Genomic DNA, 27553 nt, shown 5'->3' on the forward strand with positions numbered 1-27553 from the left:
AGGTAAGCCAAGCTGTTGATCCAACAAGCGACATGCCCGTGCGCCGTCTTTTGAAGAGCGTGCACTATCTGAAGTACTGCGGGGCTCAAATCCTCTGTGGCCTTGGGACCTGCTCCCTAGTAAGCATGCAACTGGGTCGCATATGAATGAGGGGGAGCAAGGAAGGGAGAAGCGTCCTTCCGTACAGTTAAATGCTATTTGCACCTGTAATTCGGAGTAAGTACCACTGAGCCGCACGGGGCTTTGCTCCTGAATAAGAATGCACGGGGTCTGAAGCCGCACATTCTTCGTGACCCCATGGACCAGAGCACACCAGGCACTCCTTTCTTCCACTGCCTCCCGCAGTTTGGTCAGACTCATGCTGGTAGCTTTGAGAACACTGTCCAACCATCTCGTCCTCTGTCGTCCCCTTCTTCTTGTGCCCTCCATCTTTCCCAACATCAGGGTCTTTTCCAGGGAGTCTTCTCTTCTCATGAGGGGGCCAAAGTCTTGGAGCCTCAGCTTCAGGATCTGTCCCTCCAGTGAGCACTCAGGGCTGATTTCCTGAAGAATGGAGAGGTTTGATCTTCTTGCAGTCCATGGGACTCTCCAGAGTCTCCTCCAGCACCAGAATTCAAAAGCATCCATTCTTCGGCGATCAGCCTTCCTCATGGTCCAGCTCTCACTTCCATCCATCCATCACTCCTGGAGCCACAAGAAAGCAGCCCCGCCTCCCGAGACCTGCGCAAGGGAGGGACGCGGCCCCTTTAAATGCTAGCTCCCCCCCCCCGCAGCCCCTCCCTCCTCTTCGCCGCCTTGTTTATAACACGGCGGCGCCGAACTTGCTCCCTGCTCCTCGGCCACGCCCCCTGCGTGCCCATTGGCTGGACCCCTTCGGCTCCTGGCGCGCATTGGCCCGGGCGCCCGCAGGCAAGTTCGGCGGCGGCGGCGGCGGCGCGGTCAGCTGACCTTCCCGGGCGGCCCCTCCCCCTGTCGCTGCTGCTGCTGCGGCTGCGGCGGCTCTGGCGATGGTGGGCAGCGGCCGAGGGCTGGGGGGGCCGCCGCCGCCGCCGCCGCTGCTCCTGCTGGTGCTGCCTCTGCTGCTTGGGGCGCTGCCGGGCGGCCGGGCCGCGCTGGGGCGGAGGGGCGCGGCGGCGGGCGAGCTCCGGGCCCGCGCAGCCACCCAGGCCACCGCCGCCTCCTCCTCCGCCGCCGCCGCCTCCGCCTCGCCCGGGGCCTGGGGCCCGCCGCCGCCGCCGCCGCGGGTGATGGGCTTCCGGCTGGAGGAGGGCGCCTCGCCCGGGGCCTGGGCCTCCGGGGGCCTGATCCGCGCCGCGCCGGGGGCCACGCTCCGCCTGCGCCTCTACGGCACCGGCCTCAGCAACCGCAGCTGGCCCTGGGGCGCCTTCGTGCCGGCCGAGGCCCCCTGCGCCCCCGCCGCCGCCGCCGCCGCCTCTCCCGCGCCCCGGGCGGCGCCCCGGGTCCTGGCTCAGGGCGCGCGGGCCGTGGGGGAGCACGCGGCGCTGGTGACGGTGCAGGTGGCGCCCGGAGGCCCCGGCGGCCGCTTCCAGCTGTGCGGCCCGGCGGGGCCCGGGGAGGCGTGGGCGCCGGCCGCCCCGGGCGACGCCATCCTGGTGACGGAGGAGGCGGGCGGCGGGGGCGGCGCGGGGCGGGTGTCGGCGGTGGCGCTGGCGCCCTGGCTGCCGGCCTGGCTGCTGGGCTCGCTGGTGGCGCTGCTGCTGGCGCTGCTGGCCCTGCTGCGCACGCTGCAGCTCAGCACGCTGTGGCTGGAGCCGGCCGAGCTGTACGTGCTGCGCGACTGCGGCTCGGAGCGGGAGCGCGAGGCCTGCAAGGCGCTGGAGCCGCTCCGCCAGCGCGGGGCCTTCGTGCTGTGCTCGCTGCTGCTGCTGGGCTGCGTGGCGCACGCCGCCCTGGCCGTGCTCTTCTACCAGGCCGTGGGGATGCTGGCGCCGGCCGTGCTGGGCGCCGCCGGCCTGGTCTTCCTGCTGGCCGAGGTGCTGCCCTTCGCCCTCAGCTCGCGCTGGGGGCTCTGGCTGGCGCCGCGCGGGCTGTGGCTCACGCAGCTCTTCATGCTGCTCACCTTCCCCCTGTCGCTGCCGCTGAGCAAGGTGCTGGAACTGGCCCTGCAGCGCGACACCAGCACCTGCCTCCTGCGGGAGAAGATCCTGGATATGGTGCGCAACAGTGACCCCTACAACGAGTTTGTTCGGGAGGAGTTCAGCAAGAGCGCCCTGCGCAACAAGACCGTGGAGGATGTGCTGACGCCGCTGGACGAGTGCTTCATGCTCAATGCCAACGCTGTGCTGGACTTCAACAACATGTCAACCATCATGCAGAGCGGCTACACCCGCATCCCCATCTACGAGGACGAGCGCACCAACCTGGTGGATATGCTCTACGTAAAGGACCTGGCCCTGGTGGATCCTGACGACTGCACCCCTCTCAGCACCATCATCAAATTCTACAATCACCCACTCCACTTTGTCTTCAACGACACCAAGCTGGACGCTGTGCTGGAGGAGTTCAAGCGAGGTAAAAGACCCCTCAGCTAGGCCACTGCCTTGGAAGGTCTGCCCAAGATTCTAGAGCCCTATTGCTCAACCTTGGGTCCCCAGCTGTTGTTGGACTACAACTCCCATCATCCCGGACCACTGATCCTGCTAGCTAGGGATGATGGGAGTTGTAGTCCAACAACAGCTGGGGACCCAAGGTTGAGAAACATCTCTAGAGAGTCATTGCCAGGTTTTCAAACTATCTTCTGTGAAGCCCCCGTTTCCTTAGAACAGACATGGGAAAGCTGCTTCTCCACAGCATGGCCAGTGGTGAGGGGGAATAGTGCAGCTTCATCGGGAGGACCACAGGTTCCCCCTGCCAACTCCCACCATCCCTGGCTTGCTGGGGCTGATCCAAAATGTCTGGAGGGCACCAGGCTGGCAAAGGCTGAGTCAGGCAGTACAGCAAGAGCTGTGCCAAGTACCTCAGCTTTGCTCCAGCTGTTCTGTGAGCCACATGAGCAGGCCAGGTATAAGCTGACAAGTGGGGCTTTTGTAGGTTTGGTTTTTTTGCTGCATGCATGTAGTGTCCAAGTTGCAGCCAATTTCAGCACCCCAGCAAATACACACACTGAGGTAATGGCCAGGGGCAGCCATGTGGCACCCCTGCAGAGGTTTCATCTGCTTTCCTCCCTGGACATGGGCAGCTAGGGGTTCTAAATACGACTTCAGGCACCGCTAATGCATAGGAACGTCATTTCTTTTTCTCCCACCCCACTTGGTTTTATTACGCTTTACTGTACAGTCATACCTTGGAAGTTGAACGGAATCCTATCCGGAAGTCTGTTTGACTTCCAAAACGTTCAGAAACTAAAGCGTGGCTTCTGATTGGCTGCAGGAAACTCCTGCAGCCAATTGTAAGTTGCGGAAACCCATTGAACATTCAGCTTCCAAAAAACCAAGGTACAACTGTATTTGGCTTTACAATCGTACCTTGGTTCTCAAACACCTTGCGAGTCAAACGTTTTGGCTCCCGAACGCTGCAAACCCAGAAGTGAGTGTCCCGGTTTGCAAATGCGCTTTGGAACCCGAACAGCCAATTGGAAGCTGCGCCTTGGTTTCCGAACGTTTTCGGAAGTTGAATGGACTTACGGAATGGATTCCGTTCAAGAACCAAGGTACGGCTGCAAATAAGTGTAGATATGTTACTAGTTCAGTAACTAGTTCTTTCCGGTCACCTGAGAGGCTGCAATAATGTCTCCAGCAATCTAGGCCTTGAACCTGCTGGAGTTAAGTGTGTAGGAACCTATTCTGCACTCAGAACTTTTCTGGGTAAGCACAGACCCTCTAGATGCCAAGCAGAACAAACTCTTTGACGTAAGAAACTTGACCTTACTATATGCAGTGTGCATGTATAATCCTGTCTCTGGAATATATCACTTCTGAAAGGGCTCATATACTGGATTGTTCCTCTGAACCAGCAGAGCACCAACAACCACAGCAAAATGCTCTTCAAGTACAAAAAGGTGTATCTGGGAGGAAGCCAGGTCCAAACCTACCATGCTTCTATGGAGGAGCATTCCATCTTGTCATCTCCCACCTGAAGTGCTACAGGCCAGACACAGGTTGACCACCTCAAAGGCAGCAAGGCCAGTGGTTGCCCAGTGTGTAATGAACCGCCCTCTGTTTCCATGGTAACCCTTCCACCATGGTGGTCTGTGGGTAGGGCAAGAGGCCAGTCTTCCTCCCAACTTCAGGGCTGCAGAGAGGGGTGGATGCCATCCTGTTGGGTGGCAATCTCTGCCCCAGCTCCAGTTCTAAGGTGGCTGCAAAGGAAGGCTCTTGAGTTGCGTGGCAGCTACACAGAAAAGGAGCTTGGAGAGTCTTGGCTCTGCAGGGCCATATTGGCAAAGAAAAAACCCAACTGCTGTTATTGTTTTATTCATTTATGGAAGTATTAATTTATTTAAGTTTCAAGGCAATTTACCATCCTACAAAAAAACCCAAAAACTAATGATAGGTCTAAAAACAATACAAATAAGACCCAAAGTAGAGATCTAAAAACATTATTTTCAGAAGGCTGATTTGAAAAGTTAGTTGCAACAATAATGTCACTTCAGTTGTTTCCGTAAACTACGAACAGGATCATACCTCAACAGGGATGCTGTTCTGCCAAGCGGGAGAAGCCCCACTGAAAGCCCCACTCCAGGTTGCTGTGGGGTGGGCTTCAGATACTTAAGGGACAGTAAGGAGAGGGATTCCCACAGGACGCAGTGGCTTGCTGGGTGTAGAAGGAATGAGGCGGTCTCTCAGGTCACCTGGTTCCAAGCAGTACAGGGCCTTGTGTGATGGGATCAAAACCTTGAACCTGGTCTGGTGCTCCTGGTTTTCCCTGCTCCAGAGCAGAAAGGAAGGCAGCAGTGGGTTGGATGCCACTGTTGAAAAGTGCTCTGCATGTCCCTTCTCTAAAAGCAAGCTCTAGTCATCTTCCCGTGCCCAGCTGCCCATTCTCCTCACCAGCCCTTCTCCTAGGAAAAACCACAAGGAATTTTAGGATTTTCTGTGCATATGCATTCAGAGCACCTTTAAGGGACCAAACCAACAAGCTTCCCTTGTGCGGTGGGCCACTTCCTGGGAGATGGCCACAATTTTAGACTTGCCCAGTAAAGTAAGCCAAAGACTGACTGCTGGTGTCCAGGCCTCCTTGGGAGTGCCTGTAGCATAGGCTGTATCTGCGCAGGCTTTCCTTGAGCAGAGAAATATTCTTGTTTTTAAACTGGTAGGCCTTCCCCAAGATGTTTATCTCCTTTTCCTCCCCTAGCCCTTCTCCCTCCTGAAGCGTTTGGCAGGAATAGCTGGGTGGCACCCGTGACCTTTGCATACCTGCAGGGATCTGGCTTGCCCTGCTGAGAAACAGAGCAGCCAAGTTCACAGGTTCAGTTCTCCAGCCTTACCACTTCCAAGCAGGCCCCAGGCCATTTTATTCCGGGAGAATAAGCCTCCTAAGAATCTTACACATCCAGCCCTCCCTCCCCCTCTCATACACACAGATTGGTTGTCCTCCTTACAGCTAAGAAGCCGCTTTCCCCTTCTCCTGGCATGTGACGAAAATGAACAGCCTTGCCCCTTTTCACCTCAACCTTTGGAACAAGATTGGCTCCTCCGTCTCCGTCACCTCCTTTCTGTGCTGCCTTTCATTTTGCTTATTTGTTTAGAGCAGAAATGAGGGAACTGTGGCCCTTCAGATTCTGTTGCACTACCAGCTGCATTGCCCCTGACCATTGTTCATGATGGCTGGGGCTGATGGGAGTTGTAGTTCAGCAACATCCGGTGGGGGGCAAGGTTTTCCCCATGCATTTGTACCCAGCTCTTCAGCCATAAGGCTCCCAGAGCAACCTATGGACAAATCAGTTCCTGCCCACAGGCTTTGCAGTTGTTGAGACATGACACACAAGTAAAAAGGGACAGGGAGCGGAAAGTGGGGGTGCAGATTGCATGTCCCAGCACAGCTTTGGGAGTTAGAAATCTACAGTGGTGGGAGCCTGATCCTGCTCTAGTAGCACATAAACAAGGAGTAGCACACAGGAGAAAGGGAGAGACACAATAAATCATCAACAACATTGTCCAGCCTTCCCCAGCATGGTGGCCACCAGGTGTTTTGGACTGCAGCTCTTATCAGCCCAAGCCATGGCCGTGCTTACTGGGGATGAAGGGAGCTGTAGTCCAAAGCACCCGGTGATCGTCACGTTGGGGAGCGGTGGCCTAGTCTGGCAGGCAGCTTTCAGGGCTATTGGGCAAAGGCCTTTCCCAGCTCTGCTTCTGGAGATCATTTTAAAGAGACCCTCGGAACTGAACTGGTGACTTCCGGGTTGCAAAGCAGTTGTTCTTCTACCGCTCAGTTGTGGTCCTTGTCACAAACCCTGCTGGATGAGTCCAGTGGCCCACTCAGTCCGGCATCCTGTTTTTGCAGTGGCCAAAGAGTTGCTCATGGGAAACCCTCACACAGGACCCGTGCACAAAAGCCCCCTCCCCTCCTGTGGGTTCCAGCAACTGGTATTCAGAAGCAGGGCTGCGCCTGACTCCTCCTTTGGAGGCAGCGCAGAGCCATCAGGGCTAGTAGCCAGTGATAGCCTGATCCTTCTCCATTACTTTGTCTAATCTTCTCTAAGTCACCCACTTGGTGGCCATCACTGCTTCCTGTAGTTTAACTGTGTGCTGCAGGAAGAAGTGCTTGCTTTCATCTCTCCCAAACATTCTGTGGCCAGTTTCAGCCCTGTTGCCTCTTCTGCCTTTTCTGTTCAGGCATCTTTGAGGGTGGCAGAGCAGATCCTGGAAGCAAAACCCACCAGGATAGGTGGGAAATCTCAGTCCCAGGGGCCAGACGTGGACGTCCAGATCTCTCTGTTTGGCCCTTGGAACTCTTTCCCCAGGCCACACCCTCACTTGTGTCTTTTTCCTGGCTTGAGTTCAGAGTGTTTTCAAAGGAAGAAAACAGCTACCTTCTAATGCTGCAAAGGGCTCTGGTCCAGCCAGGTGGCACATGGCCAGAACTAGCAGACGGGGGCAAATTCCAGGGAGCCAGGCGTGGTCTAAAAACCTTGAGAAGCTCATTGAAGAGAGAGATGGGCTGTTTGGAGCCTTCATGTGAATGACCCTGCAGGAGATCCTTGGAGCCAGCAGGGGGACATTCCTCTTGTTTTGCATTGCTCTGCTGAACCCAGCCATTATCAGGAGCCTCGTCTGGGTGTGAGCCGGCAGCCTCCACAGAGAAGCCTATGATCTGAGCCAGTCTGTGGGTGCAATAGTCTCCTAATCTGTCATCAGAGCAATTGGCTGGGCTAGAGGATATGTTTTAGCTGGTGAGATGAGGTTTGCATTGTTCACTTTGTATTTAAGAAATGCAAACAGCAAAAACAAGGATACCTCTAATGATCCACTAAAAGCGAAACGGTGGGGTCAACAGCAGCAGCTTTAGAGCAAGACTCCCAAGCGATTGAGATTGCAAAATGCTAAATGCTTGGGGAAATTAAAAGTTTTCACCTGGCGCTGAAACGATGACATAGTAGGCACTAAACAAGTATACCCTCCCTCAGACCACATTCAAAAGGTGGGCTGTTTGTGCCCATAAATAAATGGAGAGGGTATTTCATAGTCAGGCTGCCACTGATGCAGCAAAGTCTCTGTCACAGGAGACTTTACAGCAAATACAGCAAAGTCTCTGTCACAGGAGAGACTGAGCCCAAATTGGTGGCTCAGTTGATGGAGGACAGAGCTATCTGTGGCTACTGCCCATCGCTCCCTGTGCCCTCCCTCCAGCATTGGAGGCTGGCTGCCTCTGCATACTGCTTGCTCTGCAGCAGGCTTCCTGTTGGGGTGCCTGGTTGGGCACCGTGGAAACAGGATGCTAGATTGGCCTTTGATCTCATCCAGTAGGGCTCTTTTCATGAGGAAATCAATATAGTTCTTTCCCTTTGCCAACCTGGTGCCCTCCAAATATTTTGGACCACAGCGCCCACCAGCTGCAGCCAGAAAGTGCCAGATGTGTGTTGCAGGCCAGAACATCTGGGGGGCACCAGGTTGGCAAAGGCTTCTGTGCCTCCATGTACTGCACCAGAAAACTTAGGACCCTGCCTTTGAAATGTTTGGTGCAATTGTGCATGGACAGCCTGTTTCCATGCTATTATTCTATTTGCGCATTTAATTGTCAGGTGCTGAGTGGTAGGAATGCGAAATAGGAGGTGCTGGAGATAAAGTAGATGGGCAGGGATGGAGACTGTTGCCCAGCCAGGAATCCAGGACTGCATTTTCTGTGGTTGCTCTGTCTGTCCACGTAAAAATGCAGCCCGATGGGCCTGGGAACCTTAGCTACTCAAAGCCTGCACAAACCACATTATGTTTTGAACCAGATGCAGGAATATTTTTGTGTGCGATGCTTCTCCTCTATCTGTTTTTATCTTGTGTATGAAGAGGGTCTTGTGGCAACCTCTGCCCATTTCTTCTTCTTAACGGTCTTGTTCTTTACCAATCCTTGTGCTTTCCTGTTCCTTTTCCCCAGGTAAATCGCACATGGCGATTGTTCAGAAGGTAAACAATGAAGGTGAAGGCGACCCTTTCTACGAAGTCATGGGCTTGGTGACATTGGAAGATGTCATTGAGGAGATAATAAAATCAGAGATCATGGATGAGTCAGATGACTACAGTAAGTGGGTTTCGTGCAGGTATGGCCTGTTTGGGGCTTCTCTTCTTCCGCTCCCCTCCCTCTCTGCCCTTTTTGTTTAGCAAAGACATGTTTTAAATCTCCCTTCCCCTCTAAGGAGTGGACTTGCATCCTAGGTGGTGGTAGCTGCTTAATTTGCTGGTTCAGGTGGGCAGGGGAAGATACAAGGGGAGCATTCAGAAGTGTTATTTTTCACCTGTATTGGAAGTGGTGCAGTTTACCACCTCATTTTGCTGGATTTATAGTCCTCGTATATGGCTACTAAGTTGGTGGGGTAGGATTTATACAAATTCCTTTTCCTACTCCAGAATTGGGAAATAGCTTGGTCTATTTATGCACGCGGGAGGATGAGGCAGTGGAAAGCGGAGATGGTAAAATGGGGGCTGCATCAGGTCAAGTTGCAAGAAGGGGATTACAGTTTTAGATGCTTCTCTTGACTTACTTTAAAAACAATTGCAATTAAAACACTGGCACTAGAAAAGGTTCTGTTGCACCCTTTTGTCGGTTGGAGAGGTTTTCTATTTGACATAAACTTTTCATGTAGGAGAGCAAAGGAAAGTGATCACTGATGTGTGCCCTGAAGTTCACTCAGCCAGCGGGTTCTGCTGCAAGTGCAGAATGGGCCTTGATACTTGTAGAAGGGGAAGTCTGTTCACAGCTGGGGGAAGAAAAGCAGGGAAGCCCCAGATCCACAGCTCAGAACCGGAGACGGTGTGTAGCTGCTGTCACAAGTATTTCACTCAGGAGATGGCAGTTCTGTGCTGCTAATAAATGGATGTGTGCCCTGCAGGGAGATTCGCATTTGGAGAAGCAGGGAACACACTGAGGTGCCATTGAGCACGGGGACTCCTCTGCAGTGGAAATTCCATGGAATCAAAGATCCAAGTCTGTTGGAGATAACTGATCGCCCTCAGAGTGCAGTGCATTGCTTGCCCTTCTTAGGTAGTTGCAGCTGGAATGACAACTGGTGGTAGTTACTAAAAAATGGCAGGGAAATTTGATTAGTGCTCAGACTACACGTCTTTATTCCTTGGAGCATCAGTGATTTTCATTTCCTCTTTACACCTAGGGCTGTGTGTGTGCCTAAATAAATAAATTTAAAAATCAAAAATCTGTACCAAGCTATCCTAACTTTTCCACCCTGAATAAATACTGCATGCGAAACAAATTCACACAAAATTGGCTCACTTTCTGGGCTGCATCATAATGGGGGGGGGGGGTGTACACATGTGAGCGATATGGGCTAGAGACTTAGGGTGGGGGGTATTAAAACTAAGATTCCCAGGAAGCTCAGTTTTGCAGTCATAAGTATTTAAGTATTCTGCGTTTTTTCCTGTACGTGTGCTGAATTGTTGAATCCCTACCGTCATGTTTTACAAGAGAACCCACCAGTGCTAGTAAGGATGGATAGCTTGATTCTTCTGCCTCCTGTTGTCTTTTTTGGCTTTCTCTCCCATCCCTCTAGGGGAGAACAAATTGAAAAAGAAGCCACCTGCACTTGGGACCTTGATGGACCGCAGGAAAGAAGATTTCTCCTTGTTCAAAGTGTCCGACAATGAGTATAAGGTGAAAATCTCTCCCCAGTTACTCCTGGCTACGCAGCGCTTCTTATCCAGAGGTAAGAGCAGGGAAGAGATCTTGCCGTCTGGCAGCTTTTGTTCCTTCCCTCCACCACCACCACCACTTCCCACCACCTCTGCTCAAGGGGGCCACACTGCGTCTGGATGCCTAGTCCAAGGTTTATTTTCCCTCTGAAATGTGTGTTTTTAATCCAGTTAAGTGGCTGATACCTGTGTTACCAGGATGGGAGATGCTCAAAGTCCAGCTGATAGCTATGTCCCAGTCTGCAGAGTAGTCCAAGAAGCAGGGAGCGCACCATGTCTTACAGCAGCTCTCCCCAACCTGGTGCCCTCCTGATGTTTCACACCACAGCTGACATTTGTGCTGGCTGGGGCTGGTGGAAGTTGTAGTCCCACAGCATCTGATGTATGCCTCTGATGTATTGAAGAAGGTTGTCATTAGAGCATGTTAATTTTTTCATTTTTCAAATTCCCAAAATGAGGGGTGCTAAAAAGTTGCAACATAACTTGGGAATTCAAAATATATTTTGGTTATGTTAATATAATTTTGTTTTGCTTGGTAAGTAAAATGTGTGTAAAATTGCATAGAAATCATTAAAAATGATTGCCAAGTACTTGCAGTTATGGCATATATTCAGATTATTCATTATTATTATTGTTATTATTTACCATTACCTGACATTTTCAGAAGGTTTTCGGAAAGCAGTTTATGTGCTTCTTCATTAGATGTAGACTTATCAAGCTAAATGTTGTCCATTCACAAAAATAACAGATTTGAATTCCTCACAACCAAAAACATATTTTTAAGACCTCTCACTGAAGAAATTAAGTTTCACCCCCTAAAATCACATGCCCTGTGTGTCGTATGGGAATTTGCAAATACTGAAGTTGTTGAGCATCCCTTTCAGCAGCTAAGAGAGAGATTTGATTTTCATGCTCCCTAAGGACAGCACAGCAACGAAAGCCCCTCTGCAGATGCAAGACCACACACTATATTGCTGTATCCTTCATTTAACCGTCTCTTTTGTCTGACGAGAGCCGGAGACTGAAGGGTCTCTTCCTCAAACTGATACATTTCAAGGCCATGCTGAAATTTAAACATATTCCCCAAAGGGGCAGTGCTAGTTGTTGGACTACAACTTTCATCAGCCCCAGCTGGTGTGGACAGTGTTCATGAATGAAGGAAGTTATAGCTAATGTTCTGAATGAGAGCCAGTGTGGTTAGAGTGTCAGACTAGGGTTCAAATCCCTGCCTGGCCATGAAGCTGAGTGGGTCATTGTCGCTCAGCCTAATCTACCTTACAGGGTTGTTGTGAAGATAAAATGGAAGAGAGGAAGAACCATGTATGACACCTGTTCTCCTCCCAACTTGGGGAGAAAGCGGAGGCCGTGTGGCCTCACATCGCCACCTCCATTGGGCTGCTGTGAGTGAATAGGGCCTTTTTGGTGGCAGCACCTCCCCAGACACACTTGACTGCTCTGTATTCTTCTAACCTTTAAGGCAACAGGTTAAAATTTTATTCTCTCAGGCATTTAATGAGATGACTGTTTGCTATGCTGGGTCTTTTGTAAAGCAGTTTGTTCTTTGTTTTGTTGATGTTGAATCCTAAATGTGAAGTTTCTCCTTTTATTCTTTCTGCCTATTTTTACTGTTGTTTGATTTCTAAATTTCTAAGTCTGAACTGGCTGATGCTACCTTTTCTGTCTCCTCCACACGCTTCCCTGCAGAGGTGGATCTCTTCAGCCCAGCCCGAATCTCTGAGAAGGTCCTGTTGCACCTGCTGAAACACCCCAGTGTCAACCAGGACGTCAAGTTTGATGACAGCAACCGCCTTGCTGCTGAGCATTACCTGTACCAGCGCAACCAGCCGGTCAATTACTTCATCCTCATCCTGCAGGTACCACACTTCAAACATGTGGCCCCCAAAGTCCCCATCTGGCCCTTACAATACCCCTCGCTGGCCCTGCTTCACACAATCCTCAAATGTAGGATTATATATAAAAAGAACACTATACGGTGGTACCTTGGTTGTCGAACTTAATCCGTTCTGGGAATCTGTTCGACTTCCGGAACCATTTGAAAACCAAGGCTCGGCTTCCGATTGGCTGCACTCAATTGGAAGCTGCATTGGACGTTTGGCTCCCAAAAAACGTTTGCAAACCAGAACACTTGCTTCCGGGTTTGCGGCATTCAGGAGCTGATTTGTACAGGAGCCAAGCCCTTCGGGAACCAAGGTACCACTAGGTATGTATGTATGTGTGTGTGTGTGTGTGTGTATATATATATAGAGAGAGAGAGAGAGAGTGTGTGTGTGTGTGTGTGTGTGGAGTGAGAGAGAGAGAGAGAGAGAGAGGTTTTATCCCCTCCTTCCTCCTAAGAGCTCATGGTTCTTGCCTCTCCTCCCATTTTTATTTTCACAACTACTTTGCTTGGTGGATTAGGCAAAGCAGCTGGCCCAAGGTCACCCATTAAATTTCATGGCTGCACAAGGATTTTAACCCAGATCACCCCAGCCCCAGTCCAGCATTCTAATCACTGCACCTCTCTGCCTGTTCAGCTGTGAGACAGGCAGAAATAATGCAGGTAGAGCATGCAATGAAGTCGGGGGGAAGGGAAAGCTTTACCCTTCAAGTCAGCCTGGCGTGCAGCATTGGAGTAATAATAATAATAATAATAATAAATTTATATCCCAGCCTCCCCAGCCAGAACCGGGCTCAGGGCAGCTAACATCAAAATATACGATATATTAAGACATAAAATTCAGCAATCGACTGAAATACAGCTTAAAATTGGATTAAAATCAAAATAAGATCAGTTGGCTACCCAATAATAATAATAAATTTTATTTAGAGTTATTTAGAGTAGAGTTAGAGGTGCCTTAGCTCAACCCCTGGATCCACTGTGAATCCACAGGTGACCTTGGGTCAGTCCTTCCCTCTTTTCTCCAGCATAGCCTATCTCACATGGCTGTTGTAAAGATGAATTTCATGCACAGGAGCACTGTGGCAACATCGTGGTCTACAACCTACCATTTCAGATACTACAGCCATACAAGTTCATTTAAAAATACTAATGGCATGTGATTTTTTATACCGTATTTTTCGTCCTATAGGGCACACCGGCCCATAGGACGCACCTCGGTTTTTTTGGGGGGGGGGAATGAATAAAAATATTTATTCCCCCCCCGCCGCGGCTGCCGCCCCAAGCCTTGCGCACACCTGCCCGAAGCACGGGGAGCCCTCCGGAGGCTCCCCGTGCTTCGGGCGACAGGCTGCCGCCCCAAGCCTCGCGCGCTCGGCGGGACCTCCTGCCGGGCGCGCAAGGCTTGCGGACACTCGCCAGGGCTGCAGGCTGCTGCCCGCAAGCCTTGTGAGCCCGCGGAAACTCCCGCCGGGCTTGCAAGGCTTGCGAATAGCTTCCTGAAGCCTGGAGAGCGAGAGGGGTCGGTGCGCACCGATGCCTCTCGCTCTCCAGGCTTCAGCGAAAGCCTGCATTCGCCCCATAGGATGCACGCACATTTCCCCTTCATTTTTGGAGGGGAAAAAGTGCGTCCTATGGAGCGAAAAATACGGTATATTTTTTGCATTCTCTATCCTCTTACCCCCCCTCGCCTAAGGAGACCAAAGTGGAACACGTGGATCTCCCCACCCCCAGCCCAAGTTTTCCCCTCACAACAACCCTGTGAGGTAGGTTAGGCTGAGAGAGAGTGAATAGCCCCAGTGCTGCCCAGTGAGCATCCCAGGAGAGCGGCAGTGAACTCTAGCGGAGGACAAACTCAGGTCCTTGACTCTCTTTTTCTGTGCAGAAGCCATGAGGTGAGCTGCCAGGCTTTTTGGCAGAGTCGCCTTGCACTAGCAGGGAATGAGTTGATAGCAGTTGCTTGTGATTGATTAGCATAATTGGAGAATGAGCAGAACAGCCAGCCAGAGGCAGAACCCTTTTTTTTGTTCCCTGCTTCCAACTAACCATTTTCATGGTTCCACTTCTTTGCGTTTCTAATGAAATCTAAAGGTTTCACTGCGCATGACAGGAGAGATTTTGTTAAAGCTTGTATGTTTTGCAAAATAAATTTTTCTGTGACTCTCAGCTGATCCTAATTTCGCTCTGTGGGTGCAGTGCATGTGTCTATATGGACCAACAGAGGGGCTTGCACTTTGGGGCAAATTCTTGGAGGATAAGGCTAGCCACGGCTGCTGCTAGATGACAGCTATGTGCCGCCTCTCGCACTGGAGCCAGAAGGCTTTTGCATACCGCTAGCTGGGGAGCAGCTGCTCTCGTGTCCTGCTTCTGCCCAGAGGTTGACCTCTCTGAGAACAGAAGGATGGACTAGATGGGTCTTTGGTCTGATCTGGCAGGGATCTTCCATTGTCGGAGTAGACTCTCCACAGGGCCATTGCAATGAGCCCCAGCGCTGCACGATTCACCGCTGCCTCACAGGAGGGGGGATTTATACCTGGGCTTCCTGACAGCCCCCGCCATCCTCCATCATCACCATTTATTTATTTGTATACTGCCCTTCATTGGAAGGTCACAGGGTATTGCTGGACATCTTCATCACTTTTCTGCCAAGGCACCCAGGACTTAGCTATTAACCTGAACAAATGGTACCAAATAGCTCTGGCTCCCTATCAGTGGGATGCTCTCCCTGGGCTGACTCCTTTTCCGCCCCCCCCCCCCAGGCCTTTGGATATACTGAGATGCTGCTGCTGTTTCTGGTGCGCTGGCAAATCTTCCTGAGGCTGTGGTGGGGGTGGTTCTGTTTCTGTGCTGTAACATACAGTGGTAGCTTGGTTTAAGAACAGCCTACCTTCTGAACTTTTTGGATTACGAACACTTCAAACCCGGAAATGAGTGCTCCACGTTGCGGTTTTTTTGGGGGGGGGATTGCGAACATACTCCGGGGTGCAGTTCCGCTTTGTCGGCACAGCCTTCTGCCGCTCAGCCCCGGCTGCGGCAGCGTCACCCAGAAGCGCCCAGCACTCCCCGAGGAGTAGAGATTATCGGTGCGCCTTCGGCCTCCTTCTCCCCCGAGGTGCGCTGCATTTAGGGACCTGCTCGCGAGTCAGCCTGGCAGCTCCACCTAGTGCGCTGTTGCTGACACGGACCGGCAACGGCTCCCCGGGGTTTTGGGCAAGGAACGGGCTCTCTCTTTTCCCCGGGCCGACAGCAACTGGCGTCTCTCTCTCTCTCTCTCTCTCTCTCTCTCTCTCTCTCCGTCTTCCCTGGCACTGGGTGCTTCTGGGTGGCGCTGCCATGGCTGGCGCTGAGCGACAAGGCCGTGCCGACAAAACGAAAGTGCACCACGAACGGAGTACATTCTCAATCCCCCCCCCCAAAAAAACGCAACCTGGAGCACTCATTTCTGGGTTTGAAGTGTTCATAATCCAAAAAGTTTGTAAAGTAGGCTGTTTGTAGACCTCTGCCTCATCGAAGGCTGTGCCCCCGCAGCCCCCCCTTCCCCTGGTGCTGGGTGTCACTCGTGCAGCTGCCACTCTGGGCCCCAGAGCAACGCCAAGTGGCTCGGCCCCAGAAGTGACTGCTGGGCATTGCCTCACAGGGCGCAGGACGGCGTGGCAGGCTGCTGGTGCTGCCACTGCAGTGAGGGTTTTTATACAGGGTGGTAGATTGCAGCCTGGTCTATTGCTTTCATTTTATGGATCAATGACCTCGTTAGATAGTAAAATTCATGTGAAATTGCTGTTTTAGGGGTTGCTTTTCATCGTCTGGAACGGATTAATCCGTTTTACATTACTTTCTATGGGAAATCCCACCTTGGTTTAAGAACGCTTTGGTTTAAGAACGGACTTCCGGAAGGGATTAAGTTCGTAAACCAAGGTACCACTGTATTTCTGTTCACGTTTTTAAATGTTAAAGGACAAGCAGTTAAAGTGTGTAATAAATAATAATAATAGCATTATTTTTATTTATTTATTTGACGGGCCTCTGGAGCCGATAGTTTTGGGCTGCCTGGCTTATGCCTTCTCTCAGGGCTATTGAGAGTTGAGATGTATATTTTTAGGACCCACCTCATTCCTTGATTGTAACTTGCTTTGGACTGGCTTTAATAATGTGTTTAAATGTTGTATCCTGCCCTGGGACGTGAGGGTAGAGGGTGCGATGATGATGATGATGAGAAGAAGAGGAGGAGGAGGAGGTGGTCCTGGGGAAGGGTCTCTCAACCTCAGTCCATCAGGCCGTTGATGGTCCCTTCAGGAGCTGGCTGTTGTCTGTGCCCTGGCCAGCACAGTCTGCTTCTGCTTGTCCAGGCGCCATCCTGCCTGCCCACCCCAGGAGCCCATGCTGGTGCACCTCCCGCTCGCTTCTGCACCTGAAGAGGCCTCTGAGCATAGGGCTCTGCGCATAGGGAGCAGGAGGAGGTGGGAGCATGCTGAGGGTTGCGCCACTTTAGATGGCAGCAGGGGGAGCAGGTAGTGGATGTTTTCAGGCGCTTCCGTCTCTCAAGAACTCTGTGCTGACTAGGAAACCTTCACGGCAGAAGACTGCCCAGAGACCTCTCTGCCTGACATGCTTCGCACGTGAGGCAATTGCCCAGCAATAGGGCTCCTCACCCCAAGTCCAAAGTGGTGCAGTCCATTGTGTTGCCTCATGAACCACCACCACCTCCTCCTGCTGCTGCTGCTGCTGCTGCTGCTGCTGCTGCTGCGGGGTGGGGGCACCCCAGGGGTCCCTGACCAACCCGACCCCTCCTCACTTTGGGTAGGAAGCCAATGCAGAAAATAAGCACCCCGTTGCCTCCCAGTGAGAGTTACCCACCTGTGGGACGCAAAGGACCCTGTTGGGTAGGGGGAGGAACAGACCCAGCGCTGGGGGTCAGCACCTGCAGGCGTCTGCCGAGGGTCACCCCAAGCAGGGGGCCCTCTGCCGTGGCCCCAGCCCTCCTGCTCTGCCCCCTCTAAGCCAGTGAGCAATGAGGGGCGGCAGGAGGGCCAGCCTCACCTCGCCCTTCCCTGAGCCCCAAGACAGAAGGGGCTCCTGGGGGCAGCAGGAGAAGGAGGGAGTCCACAACGGGAGGCTGAACCTCTGGTGGAGGGCGGTGCAAAGAGCAGAGCCGGCTCTGCCGTTGGACAGAGTGTGGCAGAAGATGCTGGTGGGCACAGCACTGGCAGCCCCCCGGCTGTTCTTCTTGAGCATCCTGACTTTCCCCTTCCATTGGAGGGTGGAGCTATGTGTGCCACGCAGCCTGCCCTGTGCTCCCAAAACTGAGATGCTGCCCCCTGGTGTGGTGGAGGACATGCATTTAAAGTACACACCCCAACACACAAGAGTCCTGGGAACTGTAGTTTGTTAAAGGTACTGAGAATCTGCAGTTCCCAAGGTTCTTTGCTGTGGGGGTTGGGAACGTGCAGAGACAATTCCACAGCCAGAACCATAACAGTCTAAAATGCTTCCTTCATTGAATGGTGATGCATTGTTATTTAGAGTGGTTCACCTACTAGCTTGGCCATTGCGTGTGTGTTTGGGGTAGGGGGGAGATGCACTTGGAATTGCAGCCTTCGCCAACTTAGTGCCTTCCAGATGTTGTAGGACTACAACTCCCATCAGCCCCTAGCCAGCAGCCACTGAGTTGTGGTCCCACAGCACCTGGAGGGGGGCAGAATGGCCAGTGCTGCCGTATGGAGTCATCAGCTGACGTGGGACTGAGAACCACACGTGCCTCTGCAGGAATCTGCTCACGGTCTTGTCACTGCCTCTTGCCTTACAGAATTCGGGAAAAGAAAGAGAAAATCTGCCCTTGCAGGTGAAACTAAGGAAGGGGTGTTGGCAGGTTAACCACAGCCTCATTAAAATTTGGTGTGGAGTAAAGTTGGCTTAGGACAGAGGTCCCCAGCCTTTTGGGCACAGGAGCACATTTGGAAACCTAAGAAGTTGTTCTGGGCACCACAGAATACCCATTTCACAGAAGAAAAACTGGTGTTGCTCAGAACACACTCCAGCACCTCCATGCACCCCAAAACAAAAGGCAGGCCTCCCAAAAACTGCTCAAATAAAATAAAATGGGGGTGTGTCAAGTGGTGCCCACGGGCCACATCAGGAAAACCATAATCCTGCAGTAACCTTTGCCAGCCTAGAACTGTATCCAATGCTGGCCATCCAGTCTAATGCTCAGAATACACCCACAGAAATTAATACACACAGCCAACTTAAGCGCATTAATTTCATTGGGTCTACTCTGAGTAGAACTTGGTTGGTAGTGCCACTGTATTCTGCTCTGGTCAGACCTCACCTGGAGTACTGTGTCCAGTTCTGGGCACCACAGTTCAAGAAGGACACTGACAAACTGGACCGTGTCCAGAGGAGGGCAACCAAAATGGTCAAAGGCCTGGAAACGATGCCTTATGAGGAACGGCTAAGGGAGCTGGGCATGTTTAGCCTGGAGAAGAGGAGGTTAAGGGGTGATATGATAGCCATGTTCAAATATATAAAAGGATGTCACACAGAGGAGGGAGAAAGGTTGTTTTCTGCTGCTCCAGAGAAGCGGACACGGAGCAATGGATCCAAACTACAAGAAAGAAGATTCCACCTAAACATTAGGAAGAACTTCCTGACAGTAAGAGCTGTTCGACAGTGGAATTTGCTGCCAAGGAGTGTGGTGGAGTCTCCTTCTTTGGAGGTCTTTAAGCAGAGGCTTGACAACCATATGTCAGGAGTGCTCTGATGGTGTTTCCTGCTTGGCAGGGGGTTGGACTCGATGGCCCTTGTGGTCTCTTCCAACTCTATGATTCTATGGATACAAAAATTAGTGTTTTTGGACCTCCACTCAGATCAGCCCCAGTTAGTATGCCTGTGCTTGCAGGGGTCTGGAGGGCATCAGGTTAGCAGAAGCTGTCCAGTACAACCCCCCCCCCCCATGAGAAACTTCCATGGCGGATTGGTGGCCATTTATCCAGCACATGAACCCTCCAAGGGAAACTGTACCTGCCGTATTCTGTAAGATACTGTTGTGTTAACGTCTTCCTTTATACTGACATCAGTAACTTTCAGACTCTCCTCTTCAGGGCTTGTATGAACTTTGCTATTGTTATTTAGATCTGAACTATGCCTTTAGGTTGGGTAAAAGGTGCTTAGTTTGTTACTTTTCTCTTTTTAATGCATAACATATTAAAACGTTATTTTTTGCAACTCAAGAGTGGTAATACTAAAGTAAAAGCAGGGACTGTCTTAAACTAAAAAAAGGGTTGGTTCATGCAATAGAAACCAAACCAACTTGTGCTGAGTGAGCTACAAGAATATGGGATCAGGATCTGAGATTCAACTAGGTCAAATCTCAACTTGCTTTCTCCTCTCTCTGAATTGCTCCCTCTCACCTTGCATTGCTTTCTCTTCTCATTCCCAGGGCAGGGTTGAAGTCGAGATTGGGAAGGAGGGACTGAAGTTTGAGAACGGAGCCTTCACGTATTACGGTGTCTCTGCCCTGACAGCTCCTTCTTCAGGTGAGTTGCGCGTTTCTTCCCACCTCTCGCCGCCACTGATAGCCCTTTCGGGATGAGAGATTTGCCCCAGAGCTTGAGCTGCTGACCACTTTTTTAAAGGGGTGTCCTTGTGCTGAAACCCTGGAGAGCCGCTGCAGCAGAGGAAGGGGAGCATTCAGGAAAAGCTACAGAACTGCATTTAACAAGAACAGATAATAGGTTTAGATAGTTGTTGTTGCGGCTGCATTCATGAGAACTTGAAACACATTCATTTTTTTAAAGGCAGGACTTGCAGAGTTCTGGGTTAGAAGCCATATTCCTAAACTCCCTGCCTCTCATTTGCAACACTGATGTGTTTTCCTTCAATAGTTCATCAGTCCCCAGTGTCCACTCTCCGGATGAACCGTCGTGATCAGCAGCTTGAATGCACAGAGACCACCACATACTGTCCTGACTACACTGTCCGGGCACTCACTGATCTGCAGTTCATCAAGGTAAACACCATAAAAATAAAGACTCTGGAGAAGTATGCTGTTGACCACCAGCCAAAGATCTTTTGAAATTAGTTCAGCAAATAGGATTTCTCTTTGAAATCTGTAGCATTTCTCCATAGTGTGTGACTTTGGCTCACCTGCTTGAGTAAGTTCCTTCTTTTGACCAAATTGCAATCTTAGGCACCCATCAAGTCACGTGCTGATCTGCAGCATATATGATGCCCTGCTGGGGACTGGATAATCTCCCTGCTTTTGCAGTCTCAGGAATATGAGGTATATTGAGCTCCTAGGGGGCCGCATTCAGCTAGGCAAGATGTACAGGCAAGATTTTGGCAAAATCCTCTGGTGATCACAGATCACTAGGGTCGCACCTTTAATTGATTGCATTAACCAATTAAAACCCCCAAAGGCTCATCTGCAACTGCACCCAACTGGGAGGTCCGCAGGCCAGATCTGAGTGTGATGGCACTTTCCCCTCTTTGCTCTTAGCCAGGGACCCTTGGCGAACACAGAACAAACCAGCCACGTGATTTCCAAGGTGATTGTGGCTGAGGCGCAGATCATCTCTCACTGACTTGTGGCTTCTTTTCCACAGGTTACCCGGTTGCAGTATCTCAATGCTCTCATGGCCTCGAGGATACAGAACTCCCCACAGTCACCTGACACCGTTGAATTGAAAATCATCCCCAGCAGCCAGACAAAGCTTCTGAATGACAAAAATGCCACGCCAGGTATGTGCTTGTTCCGTTGTGGGTCACCAGGTGGTGCTGTGGCTCAGCTCCCTTATGCCCCCCCCCCCCCCCGGTGCCAGGACCTGCCATTTTCTCCACCCGTTTGGACACCGGCTGCCTGCTTGGGTGGAGACGGGGCAGGATTCCTGCAGATGCAACACCAGGGAAGAGGAGCTAGTCAGGAAAATCGGTTGGTGTATGTGCACAGGGTTATGATTATTGTCTAGTCAGTTTATTACACATCCTTCATCCTCAATTCCGAGGGCAGGTTGCAATTTTAAATTCAATATCAAAAGCAAGTAAAGCAAATTACAACCACAGAAATAAGGTGGTTCCTGAATATATATACCTCAGGTGCCAAATGCCAAGGTAAAGAGGTTTGTCTTCAGCATTCCCTGAAAGCAGGATAGTGAAGGTGCCAGGCAGACCTCTGTGGGGAGGGAATTCCACAGTGTGGGGCTGCCACAGAGATTGCCCTCCCTCAGGCCACTGCCTCCCAAACTTCTGAAGAAGGTGGAACGACCGGGGGGCCCATCTGCTGGTCTTACATCTGTCTGAGAAAATTGGCAGGGAGGAAGGTGGTAAAAGTCGTTTGGGGCTTTAAACTCTAGTATGACACGGAGAAGCAGACACGGAGCAATGGATCCAAACTACAAGAAAGAAGATTCCACCTAAACATTAGGAAGAACTTCCTGACAGTAAGAGCGGTTCGACAGTGGAATTTGCTGCCAAGGAGTGTGGTGGAGTCTCCTTCTTTGGAGGTCTTTAAGCAGAGGCTTGACAACCATATGTCAGGAGTGCTCTGATGGTGTTTCCTGCTTGGCAGGGGATTGGACTCAATGGCCCTTGTGGTCTCTTCCAACTCTATGATTCTATGAGCACCTTAAATTGTGCCCAGAAATGAAGTGGCAACCAATTGTCTCTCCTGCCACAAGATTTGGTGATGGCTACTGGCTTAAATGACTTTAGATGTGGCTTAGACCATTTTGTGGAGGATTGGTCTCGCCATGGCCTGGTGGCTAGATAGGAGCTCCATGTGCCAAGGAATGACACAATGGAGTAATCCCTGCTGAGGAGCTCTGGTAGGCCATTGTCTTCATGTCCTGCTTGTAGATTTTTAGAGGCTGTGGGATGCTGGACTAGGTAGACCAGAGGCAGCCAAGGTCAGGCCCTCCAGGTGTTTCTGGACTGCAGCTCCCAGCACCCCTCACCACCAGCCAGTTGGAGTTCAGCAACACCTGAAGGGCACATCTGTTGATGACCCCTGATCTTCTCCGGCACAACTCTCCTTCATTCATTTTTTCCTTCCACGGACTTGAGCACTGGCTCCGGCTGATGGCAGTTGTAGTCCAAAAGAGGGGTTCCAAACTCCCCCCCCCCCAATTGACCACATGGCCATTACTGAGGGTCTTGGCAGACCTCTAAATTATTTTTCTGCCTGTTCTGAAAACATAACATAGCAACATTGGCCTGCTTGATCAGGCCAATGGCCAATCTAGTCGAGAATTCTGTTCGCACAGCGGCCAAGCAGTTCACAGTTGCCCCCAAGGGAGACCCACAAGCACCCTCAGCACAAGAAACCCCTCCCCTCCTGTAGCCTCCAGCAACTAGTGCTCAGAAACATGACTGCCTCCGACCACAGAGCCATTGGGAACCTTATCCTCCTCTGGGAGCACGTTCCATAGTTTAGCTGTGCTCTGAAGAAAGAAGAAAGAAGGACTTTGTTTACCTGTCCTGAACCTTCCAACATTCAGCTTCATGGGATGAATGTGAATTCTGGTGTTATGAGAGAGGGGTGCACACTTGTCTCTATCCGCTGCAGCAATTGTAATGTGCTATATGATCTTTGATTGCATTTTTATGGCTTCTTTTATTTATTATATTGTATTTTATTGTATTTCCGTAGACTTCAAATTGTTATGTCATAAAATAAAAATAAAATAAATAAAAAGAAGCAATAAAAATGCAATTAAGACTCAGTATGAATGCTTAATGTGGACACACTTGAATGCATTCATTGCACCGCTGGCCTAAAACATCTGGCAGGGGGCACCTGGTTGGCGAAGGCTGCCAAAGGGCATGGGGATCAGGGGTGTTTGCCAAAGGCTTCATGAAAAGGGGAGGTGGGTTTCAAGGGAGGAGTTTGAAAGAAGGAAGGGAGAGGAGGCTTGATTTTCTGGGAGGCAGTCCCAGGCATGATAATGAGCATGAGACACAGAAATACCGTATTTTTCGCTCTATAAGACGCACCAGACCACAAGACGCACCTAGTTTTTGGAGGAGGAAAACAAGAAAACAAATATTCTGAATATCAAAAGCCAGAACAGCAAGAGGGATCGCTGTGCAGTGAAAGCAGCAATCCCTCTTGCTGTTCTGGCTTCTGGGATAGCTGCGCAGCCCGCATTTGCTCCATAAGACGCACACACATTTCCCCTTACTTTTTAGGAGGGAAAAAGTGAGTCTTATAGAGCAAAAAATACGGTATATGACAGTCACAGGCAGGGCTGTATCTGTCATTTGGGGACATAAGAGCTCAGAGACAGGCAGGAGGGGGAGGCAGTGAAGGTGAGAGTTTTGAAGGCGAGGAGGCAGCTCTTGGTCTGGATGCAGGAGCACAGGGGCGTTGTCAGTGGGGCTCCTTGCCCAGCAAAGCTGTATGTCTTTCCTTTCCACGCGTTTTCTTCTGCACTGTCCTTCCAGGAGCTAAACACTGCCATCTCTCCTCTTCTCTTTCTTCCTTTCTCCCTCCAGCCTTCCCGCTCAATCTCTCTTTCTTTGGCACAATTGAGAACTGCATTTAATACAGGCCTCTCTGCCATAGTCTGGAGTGCCTTTTTTGTTTGAAAACCACAAGGTAAATATATCCAGTTGGTTCCCTTCCTGCATTTCCCCTCCTTGCAGTGCCCTCTGGACCCAGGGGAAGGGGCAGCAGCAGGTCCTCTGGGGGCTATTGGGCTTCAGCCCCATCTGCATGGCTCATGGTCAGCAACACCTGGAGGGCCATAGGTTGCCTGGTCCTTGTTTAGTCTCCCAGTCGTGTGATTGCTGTATGACAAGCAGAACTTTCAAATGACCCAGTCACCGTAGGGACTAACTGGGTTACGCCTTCCCTCCTTCCCACGGAATCTGCATCTCATCAGGAGGTAGCTGCCAGGGGGAAAGACTCAACTAATCAACCCCTGGCCTGATGGATGGGTCATTAAGAGCACCCATCTTGGGTTGGGTCTACTCAGAAGTAGTAGAATGATTGTATCATGTCAGACTGCAAGTGGGAGATGCCAGTTTGAATGCTCCCCTTACTTCTTCTCTTCTGCAGGTCTTCTGCTTGCGGGGGTTTGTGTTTGTTGTTTAACGAGGGCAGCACCAACCCTCCTGGCTGCACCCTAAAGTGGAACAGTTCTTTCTACCATCTAATTTTTGTAGCATCTGCAAACCAGACCTTTGTCTGTTGGATCACTAATTGCCCCCTCCCCCGTCCTGCCTTTCCCACCTTAACCAGATGTGGATCTTTTGTGCAGGGGAGGAAGGGGTGGGCCCACCTTGCAAGAGGGCAGGGGAGATCCCTGGGGGGGGGGCAGGGGTTGGATTACACTGTTCTGATTCCATGCTAGCCTGCTTTCCTCCTCCCTTCAGTGAGACGAGAGAGAGAGAATCTGTCTCATTCCCAGGGCTAAAGGGTGTCTCCACTCTTCACATGGCAAGAGTACAGGTGGTAGTTTATCAAGTGGGTACTTGCCACACTGTGTTACGCAGGCACTTGGTGAACTGGCTGACTGTATTACCCTACCCCCCACCATGCACAACCATATTTGCCGGGTTGTGTGTGTTCCAATTTTGTGGGAGCAGAGAAATTGGCATTGGACGATACATCCAGCTTCCCAGAATCTCAACTTATTTGTTATTTATTTATTTATTTCTTGCACCTTTCTCCCCCAAGGAGGTCAAGGTGGTGTGTACATGGTTCTTCCCTCCCTCCCTCCCCCACCTTCCTCATTTAATTCCCACAACAACCCTGTGAGGTAGATTAGGCTGAGAGGCAGAGTGACTGGCCCAAGACCACTCATGGCTGAGTGGGAATTTGAACCCTGGTTGCTTCTCCTTGAAGGCAGTGATGTGCTTGAAAGAACCAGGGTGGCAGAGTGGTTGCTATTTCAGACTGCCAAGACCCAGGTTGACATCTCTGCTCAGCCATGAAGTGCACTGGGTAACCTTGGCCAGCCACTTCCTCTCAGTGCCTAACCTCCCTCGCAGGGCTGGTGTTTGCTGTGAGGATGGGAAGCATGCCACCTTGAGCCAGAGGCAAAGGTGAGCAGAGCAACCGCTGTGGAGCTGACCTTTCTGCAAGGGGCTGCTTTCTGCACACACCTCTCCATTCAAGCAGACAAGCAAGAGGCAGGATTGGAGCTCAAGAAGGGTGAGGACTAAGCCTGGGGAGAGGGCAGAGGGCCAAAGAGAGGGCCTTCCAGTCCTGAGGTCCCATCTGGAGAGCTGCAGGCTCCCCCATTACTCTTTCTTTCATACAGGATGCTCAGTCCCTGCTCAAGGCTCAGTTCTTCGTTGCCAAACTGCCAAGAGAGCCCAGCAATGGTGGGGTATAAACATTGCCATTCTTTCTCTTCCTTGCCACCCTCCCCCCCCCCCCATTCCAGGGAAAAGCAGAAGCAAGCTCAACCTTCTGGAAGAGGAGAGGCAGAGCACAGGGGTCTGACCCACTAGAGGCTTTGGGGGCAAGGGGCCTCGGGAGGCCCCCTCTGAAATCTCGGTCGCCTTCTCCTGGAGTCCACCCGTCCTTCCGAGGAACCTTTCACTTTGGCTCCTGCGTCCCAGAGAGACTCCTGGAACTGTGAAGGAACTGGCCAGCAGCCTCTTGGGTTGCTTCTGGTGCTCTGACCCGGCTGCAGCACCCAGGACGTCCTCTGAGCAGCACTTGACGGACAAAGGGTGGTTGAGTTGGGGGGGGGGCAATCTCTAAGACTGTGAGCAGCAGAGAACAGCCACCCTGTGCCTACGGACTGGATTACTTTTGCAGGAGTCTGTGTGAGCAGGGACCGGCAAGGGTGTCATTGCAACAGCGTTCCCTCTGCTCCACTGACTGCGTTGATCTTTTCCTCCCCGCGTGCAACAGATCTCCCTTCCACCCAGCGGTCTCACATGTACATTCCACCCACCCTCCAGCCGCACTTCAGTTTGTTAGTCCCCACACCAGGCTTGCACTGGTGGCTCCAGCGCTTGGCTCTGGGGCACCGCCGCCCACCAGCCTCCCTCTGCAGCTGTTGCACTTCCTGCTTTTGACTGTAGCTGCGCCCAGCCGCCATGCCAGGCCTGACTCCAGGACCTGAAACTTGCTCCGCCCACATTCCAAGCACACCCGCCTTGCTGGTCTTCTGAACGCCAGCACCAGGCTCCAAGGGCATTTGAACCAGCCGTGAGTCTCATCTGGCGCCAGGCAGGGCATCCTCCCCAAATTGTGCCAAAGTCCACACTCCCTAGAGCCACATGTGCAGCCTGACTCTGTCTTGCCAGGATTGCACTGCTCGCCCTCTTTCCAGAACATGGGTCCCCACGGCGATCGGGCGGTGGGCTCTGTCTGTGCCAAGCCAGGGAGTGCTGCTATTCTGCAAAGCAACCCTTCCTTCCCAGAGGATGCCTGTCTCCTGGCCACTCTCACCCAAAGTTTCATTCTCTTCCCCCTTGCTTTGCATCTCTAGTTCTTAAATCCAACACAGGTTTGAAAAACAGTTTGCACAGGTGGGGACTGGGGCAGGAGCCATTCTGACCCCGTGCTGGTGTTTCCCAAATCCTGGAGTTTAAGTGACTCCTCACGTAAGCTGTTGAGTGGTTGGGGATGGGACAACAGGATTTGCCCCATCAATCTGCCGGCATTCCAGGCACTGAGTCTCCCACCTTCTGAATGCTTGCAGTGCATGGAGGATCTGCAGCATTTTGCTGCAGTTTACCCACGAAGGCCTGCTGGGTGGAAGAAAGTCCTAAAGGACCGCCCTTCCTCCTGTACCTGCTCCTTCTGGCTCCTTGTGTTTGTGCTTAGAAGAGCAGCTGCTGTTGCATTTCCCTCTGGACTGGCCTTCCCCAGCCTGTGCACTTCAGATGCTTTGGACTACACCTTCCCATCAGCCCCATGCGGCACGGCTCCTGCTCAGTGGCCGATGGGAGCAGGAGTCCAGCACAACTGGAGGGCACCAGGTGGAGAAGGCTGTTCTCGGCTGTCCTCCTCGGCTGCCGGGTTCTGGCTGGACAGGCAGCACAGGGTGCTATGCTTGCCCTCCACGCTAGCTTTGGCAGAGAGAAACAGTCCCCCCACCCCACCCTCAGTTGCTACTTACAGTATTCCCCCACTGGAGTTCTTGTTTTTAAAATGAAATAAAGGACTGAAGAGCAAGAGAGGGAAAGAGAGAAAGTTGGTTTCCCTTTCTCCCTCTTGTCCTCTCCCTGTCCATAACCAACAGCAGAAGTTGTCTAAAAGCAATGTATAATTTCAGGTAAATTATTTGTAACCTGCCTTTATGTTGTAGTTTTTCTGCAAGGACTGTACCTTCAAAATGGAATAGTCTAATCTTATATATCTATTTATAAGTTACTGGCTTTAAGG

The 27553-nt window shown here is 51.6% G+C and overlaps 1 protein-coding gene across 2 annotated transcripts; it reads left to right on the top strand.

Moving 5' to 3' along the window:
• The first annotated feature begins 992 nt into the window (after positions 1–992).
• On the top strand, positions 993–27541 carry CNNM3 (cyclin and CBS domain divalent metal cation transport mediator 3). 2 transcript variants are annotated; one of them, XR_013989824.1, is made up of 9 exons: positions 993–2532; positions 8548–8691; positions 10175–10327; positions 12018–12187; positions 19646–19742; positions 20091–20215; positions 20811–20946; positions 23698–23800; positions 25596–27541. XR_013989824.1 is itself a non-coding variant. In XM_081018161.1 (8 exons), exons 1-8 carry the CDS (start codon positions 1008–1010, stop codon positions 25652–25654), a joined length of 2409 nt encoding a protein of 802 aa, XP_080874287.1. In that variant the 5' UTR covers positions 993–1007; the 3' UTR covers positions 25655–27541. The 2 variants fall into 2 exon arrangements, 1 of the variants encoding a protein (XP_080874287.1); XM_081018161.1 differs by lacking the exon at positions 23698–23800.
• Positions 27542–27553: the final 12 nt, after the last annotated feature.

Source organism: Podarcis pityusensis, assembly GCF_964106645.2.
Source record: "Podarcis pityusensis genome assembly, chromosome: 8".
NCBI classification, from domain to species: domain Eukaryota; kingdom Metazoa; phylum Chordata; class Lepidosauria; order Squamata; family Lacertidae; genus Podarcis; species Podarcis pityusensis.

Excerpts from the sequence above, each read along its gene's own strand:
- CNNM3 (XM_081018161.1), top strand. The coding sequence starts at position 1,008 with ATGGTGGGCAGCGGCCGAGGGCTGGGGGGGCCGCCGCCGCCGCCGCCG. Across the intron at positions 20,216-20,810 it reads CTGATCTGCAGTTCATCAAG|GTTACCCGGTTGCAGTATCT; the intron begins GTAAACACCATA and ends TCTTTTCCACAG. Across the intron at positions 20,947-25,595 it reads TGACAAAAATGCCACGCCAG|GGAAAAGCAGAAGCAAGCTC; the intron begins GTATGTGCTTGT and ends CCCCCATTCCAG.